Consider the following 6636-nt stretch of genomic DNA (forward strand, 5'->3'; position numbering starts at 1 on the left):
CTTTCTCCAGAAGTGCTTCACAATGAAGCCATTTTACAGAAGTAAAACACTATGGCCTAACTCCAACCCAAGTTATCTAGCTTACTTCATTATTTAAAATGAGGCTGGAACAATGCTTCCAAAATTAAGTGTAAGCAGAGTAATAATATATTCCTATGTTTAGATGTTGATCATTTAACTGATAACACATAATCTTTTTCTTTTATAGTTTCTCACCCAAAGAACAACTACTCCTCAAGGACACCATGCAGTTTAGTGCTATCTTCAATGACCTCTCATGCAACAACTGGCAAGCAAAACACACACGCACGAAAGTCCTCTAGTAATGCCAAGAACTCTGATAATAAAACAGCCAGCATTAAAGTACAAAGTCATCTTTCTTCCAATCCTACAGAATCTTCTTCTCAAGGGATTCCAACAAATAAGCAGGTAAGAATCCAGTTATGAACTAAACTAAATCACTTAAGAAATTTCAGGAAAATATGCAGCATTGAAAGTTGTTAATACAAAATCAAGTACTGGTTTGCAGTCTTTATATTTAATTAATAATTTTTGAAAATATGCAAGCATATATTTTTCAGCTTCATTTTCAAGTCAGCATGAGCATACAGAGTAGAAATACCAGAAATGCCATATGAGCAAAGATGGCTGTCAGGTGTTCAGAAGTGACTAGTGGCAGTCAATAGACTGAAAAAGAAAAACCCTCCATAATAGCTAACTGCCTTGTGTGCTGTGATGGAGAAACATCCAGTCCTGATACTTACCAAATGGTCAGCTGATGTGCTGTTGAAGCGCAATTATTAGATACATTTTAAAAGTAAAATCCTGCTGGGTTTAAAAGCATGTTATTTCAGAAGCTTTACAACACAGCTTATAGTATTGCCCTTTATTGGAAGCTATTTTGTTATATGAGCACCTTAGAATGTCCTTCTACTGTTGGTCTTAGGTAAAGCTGCCACTGAAGTTGCTCTGAATTTTGTCCCAGGAGGGATTTTAGGATCAAGTAGATGCCTGAAGGGAAACAAAAGAGCATTACATGGTGTCAGTACATGTATGGAATCAGCTGCCCTGGCAGGCATGCAAATAAAGTGTAATTCAGCCACTTCCTAGTAAAGATCAGAGCATCCTCTGAACAAGATATCACAATGGACATCTCTTCCACAATGTGGATGCTTCACTTGACTTTAGTTTACATGTTAATTTCTGTTCTTCCTGCAGTCTTACTGTAGTATTTTCACAACACTTTATTAGGAAAGGTATTTTCATGATTTTGGAAAAAATCAGTCAGTGGCAAGTTCTTCAGCACTTCTTAACTGCTCAGAGAATCGTAGAGTACCCCAAGTTAAAAGGGACACACAAGGATCACTGAAGCCCAACTCGAGCCCTGCACAGGACCATCTCCAAGAGTCACATCATGTGCCTGAGAGCATTGTCCAAAGGCTTCTTGAACTCTGTCAGGCTTGGTGCTGAGACCACTGCCCTGAGGAGCCTGTTCCAATGACCAGCCACACTCTGGGTGAAGGACCTTTTCCTAATATCTAATCTAAACCTCAGCTTCATGCTGTTCCCTTTGGTCCTGTCACGTGTAACAGTGTTGGCCCTTTTGGCTTCCAGGGCACCCTCATATGCAATTTCTGTTGACTACAACCCACAGAGTCCTTTCCTCAACAGCTGTTCTTGAGCTCTCTAGTATTTTTGTATTCTCTTGAATCATGGCAGACTTTAATTTGGCATCAGTCGTGAACCTGCCATCTATATTTTCAGGCTACTCAGATGTAGCATGGTACCCATAGTTCAGTTTTTAAGTGTAATAAAGAGAGAACTGATAACAGTCAAAAGTGTATAGTGTTTTGCTTCTCCTAGTTACACTGTTAATTCTGATTGCTATATTTCCTGTTGTGTTGGAAGGATTCAAATAACCTAACAGTTATCCAATTTCTTTCTGGGTAGAATGGGCCTTCTAGCCAGAGACGAAGATTCAACCCACAGCACCAAAACATGCGGCTCAATGGATCTCTTAAGGCACAAGGTGCCAGTAATGAGGCAGATCAAAATACAAAGAGTGGCACCAGGTCTGAGCACAGAAGACAGCAGCATAACAGCTTCAGATCTAAAAATAAAGGAGCTATGAAAAATCAAGAGCAGTCTACAACTGCAAGGACCACAGAGAATCCGACACATTCGGAGAAGACCCGCCGGAAGCACCACACACCAGACACTGCGGATCACAGGCCTTTCCAAGGCAGCGTTGGCAGGGTGTCCCAATGCAATTTATGTCCTGCAAGGAGGGAGGTCTCTGCTGATGCCACTGTTCTTTCAGTGCCAACTGTGACTTTGGTGGCTTAAAACGTCACAGTGATGGCAGGCAGAGAAATTTAATCTCTTCATTTTAGTTTCTTGCTCGAAATGCTTGTTGGTGAAGAAAATAAGTCAGAACATAGTCTTTTAAATCTGTTGCTGCTTAAAACTTGTTGATATCTTTATTACTTACTAATTATCAAAATTAAATCATACTTTCAAGGCTTTCCCCAATATCTTCACATTTATTTTGTCGTGACAGTACGAAATCTTACCAAAGCAGCATTTACTTCTTAGAAAAATGAAATCTAGATTGGAAAAATAAATTGATAATTAAATTCATAATAGCAAAAGCCTCTTGTAGATATGTGGTTATACCAGTCAACATTATTTTTTGTAGAACAGCCTGTGTTAGAAGGATCCCAGAAAGTCTGTATGCTGTGGTCTGCAATGAAATCAGATGATCTTGTAGAATTTTTCAGCGAATCTCTATACATCTCTTTCTTTCTGTGCGTGTATACACATACATGCATGCACACTGTATACACAGAGAGTTTTGTTATATACAAGAAGAGCTGAAAAGGCAATTCGTTTGATTTTAGCTTATTATTCCATAATCTGAGATCTTTAAGTTCAAGTATAAATTGTATTAAATGTATTACATATTGGTATTTTTCATGGACAAACTATTTTTATGAGGCTGAGGAAATATGCTCATTTAAGTTTGGAATGTATATAATAATGGCTATTCAGATGCACAGCCCTGTTCTCCATCCTTATCAGCCACTTTTCTATGACTAGTTGGATTTATTTTTTTGCATATGAAAAGTTGCAGGTCTTCTAGACTTGAATTCAAATTATTTTTCTATACTTTTGCTGTAGGAACCATCTGTCCATAATGAAAGCTATGACTAATAAATTACTTAGTCTTTATGTTCTGATTCTGTATTTCAGAAAACCTGTTTCTTCCAAAAATTAAAATCTTCTTTCTAAAATATCCTGGTGTTTGCTGCTTTGCAGTGCCTAACCTTTGTATCTTATTCAAATTGTATCTGCTTAGTTCAACTGGTATCAGTGGGAGGCTTTCAGCTGAGTTTGGATTGGACTAGGCTTTTGCTTTTAGTTGGATTCTAATGCCACAGTGCATGAAACAACCTTGCCATGAGAGCTGTCTCCATCCTGAACACACTTTTAATGTAAGTTATTGTTTAACATAGTGTCAAAAGGTGTCAAAATCCAGACCTGCCATCAAGTGAACTAGTGACCTAAGTGTCACAATCAGAAAGGCGTAGAAGATTGACCTCCTGTTGAGGTTTCAGTAAGAGCAGGAGGATACTTAAATATCTTTAAAAGTTTATGCCTAGGTTATTGTTTACCATTGTTTTTTACCAATTTTCCTCTGCCTAATTTCTGTTCGTTGACTGCACAGTTCCTTAGTACTAACTGGTTTACTATTCCTCTGTGGGCCTTGAAAAGTAATTTCCAAGTGTAGAGTGAGGTGCATTCCTTAATTTTTATTTCTCTTGATATCTGTATACAGTGTCCCACATATGAATATTGGTAAAACCTGATTTTAAAACGCAAATAACTCATCTTCATCTGGAAGAGTGGTGAAAGAAAAATAAACATGCATAGATAGACAGTGACTTTCTTAGTATTGCAAGCACTGTTATTATCCTGTTTAATTACCTATCACACTTTTAAGCTGAATGTTTTTGCATAGATGGAATGGAAATTCCAGAATCTCTGTTGTGCAACACCCATCAGATAGGTAGCCTTTCAAAATTTACCTGCTTCCTTACAGATTGACCTGTAACCTCACTCTAAGAGATGTGATCACAAATTCCAGGGAGATATTACACAGGTAATTATTGTCCTTATGTAAGTTGTGAAATTTGTCTCTTCTCGTAACCCTTCCTAAAAAAAGAAGAAAACCTAATTTATCTATAATGACATTTATTCCTTTCCAATAGCTTCTGCACTTGACAGGATTATTGAAAGTTATTTTATTCCCTAAATCTCCTAATTCTCGCAAGCAGCCTTCTACAAATAAATAACATCCATAACATAAGTCATAATTCAGCACAACAAGACCACCTTGTGCTCTTCACTACCAGCTAAGCTTTGAAGTACTGATGCCTCAGTATGTGACAGACCCAGGCCTAGCAGGTGAAAGATGACATTTCTCTCGTGATGCAAGCGTATTTTCTTTGTTGAGAGCTGCATGGGTTTGGTTGGGCTGGGGAGTGGGCTGGTTCTGGGGGTGCTGCAGTTTTAGCACACCATGTGTTGTCTGGTATCTGTGCTGATTTTGGAAGTTTATTGCACTACACATTTTAACTACATTATGTGGCTGTTTTCTGAAGTGTAGCTGTGTCAGAACAGTTTCTCTTCATCTTTCATTTTGTGTGTGTCTGTGTGCTTGGAATGATATCTGCCAATTTCTAGGGGTGTGTTACTGTTCACAGTAGTTGTGAGTAACCAAATGCTCTTGGGCCCATCTTCAATGGAGCTCTGGTTTTATTTTCTCATTACAGAGATGGCTACGTGTGTTACTCCTTTTAATGTTGGGAACTTGTACAGGGGTCAGTGAGGGAACTAAGGGCAGGGCAAGGCTTGGCTTCCAGGCCAGTCCTCTTTTATTAAAAGTACCCTCAATTTGCAAAGCAAATACAGCTGTTTGACATCACTCAAACACAAACACGGAATTCCCACTGCACTTTGTATGCGCTTCCAGAAGTGGAAACAGACCCTAAAGGGCACTATTGTAGAGCAGGTTGGATCTGTTTATCTTCTGTGCGAGATTAAACTCAGAGTAAGGGCAGAACCCAGCAAAATAAAGATCCACATACCCAGCTGGAAAACTGAAAAGAGAAGGTAACTTAATACAGTCAAACTGTTTGGAAAACTTAGATTAGTTAGCCATGTTTGGAAAAAAAAATTAAAAAAAAAAAGTCACTTAGTGTGCTTGAAAATGTCACCCTGAAAGAGAAACTAATCATTCTGGAATGGAAACATTGATCTTTCAATGCTTTCCTGGACCCCGTTGTCGTAGGGGAACTCTAGGTCTGAACTTGTATGAGCGTGATTCTCTTATCCTATGAAGTGATTGGGCTGCATCAAGATTTTATCAGCCAGATACATCCTTCCTGTTCATGTACTTGTGACTACAGCAGAGGCACTGGGATCCAGAGGCCTCAAGTTCCAGTACCACTACCAGTAACCCATGTGAGGATACAAGAGAAATTTGCCAGAAATTTGAGACAATACAACTATTAAGACAAACTACTAAAACAAGCTGTGCACAATGTTCATGTGTGTTGTACCAGAGAGAGAGGAAAAGGGAACTTTGAAAAGGGTCCAAATCCTTGATGCAAACTCTGGGCACACTACACAGCTGATCATGTGATGCCATGAATTTGTGAAGTAATTTTTGACCAAGAGTGATCAATTCTGGTATAAACAGCCAAATGTTTTTTGGCAAGAAGATAATTATTTAAGAAGATACACCCAAAAAGCTCAGAAAGCAGCAAAGTTCTGTAACATCAGCTTTACCTGTTTCTACTGCTTAACAGCTCTTATTAACAGCTGCTGCCCAAAATGAATCTAGTTTTTTGTGGGGCTTTTATACAAAATTTTACTTCTAACCACATTTTGATTCTATAACTGCAGCTAAGGGACAGACAGCTTCTCTCCCAAGTTTTTGATAGCATAACTGGCCTCCTGATTTTAATTGTGTGAGAATCTGTCCTTCATGGACTGGAAGGAAATAAGTAGATCAAATCTGCTTATTCCTGGGTAATGGTAGGATTTCTTTATTAGACACAGTAAAATTTGAACTACATAATGTTTATTATCTAAGCAATTTAATGTAATCCAGTTTAAAAGCGTGTGTTTCTGCTCTGAAAGAGCTAGTACAGAAATAACTGGAACATTCTGAAAGAAAAATTAGTTAGCTTTACTATTTCCATGACTCTTCAGCTAAAAACAAACCTGATGAAAACTCTCCCTGAGGATCAGTGACAACATATGCCTATCACATGAAATAATGCTTGTATCAAGTACAAATGAGTTCTCCATACTCCGAAGTATACAGGTAGAATTACATCTATTTGAATCAAATCTTGGTGATAATTGGCCCTCTGCATGTGTAATCACAGAGGAGTAATATTACAGAAATCTAACTTGGAATCATGATTTTCTTGTCTCCTTAACCCATATGATGCCATATCACCGATGGTTTGGAAAGACTGTAGCATGAAAGTAAGAACTAAACAACTGGAAAATTGACAGCATTTGTAAGAAAAAATTTATTGCATCAGACTCTACTGGAGATAC

General features: G+C 38.1%; 1 protein-coding gene across 4 annotated transcripts in view; it reads left to right on the forward strand.

The window, feature by feature from the left end:
* SPATS2L (spermatogenesis associated serine rich 2 like) overlaps window positions 1–3295 on the forward strand; it is an 82916-nt gene extending 79621 nt beyond the window's left edge. For all 4 annotated transcript variants that reach the window (XM_027678212.1, XM_027678214.1, XM_027678211.1 and 1 more), the window contains exons 11-12: window positions 209–429; window positions 1951–3295. In XM_027678212.1, coding sequence (XP_027534013.1) covers window positions 209–429; window positions 1951–2346 — 617 coding nt within the window. In that variant the 3' untranslated portion in view covers window positions 2347–3295. The remainder of the gene's footprint in view (window positions 1–208; window positions 430–1950) is intronic.
* The last annotated feature ends 3341 nt before the right edge of the window (window positions 3296–6636 follow it).

This window comes from Neopelma chrysocephalum, unplaced genomic scaffold (genome assembly GCF_003984885.1).
Source record: "Neopelma chrysocephalum unplaced genomic scaffold, ASM398488v2 Primary Assembly neopelma1_44, whole genome shotgun sequence".
Taxonomy (NCBI): domain Eukaryota; kingdom Metazoa; phylum Chordata; class Aves; order Passeriformes; family Pipridae; genus Neopelma; species Neopelma chrysocephalum.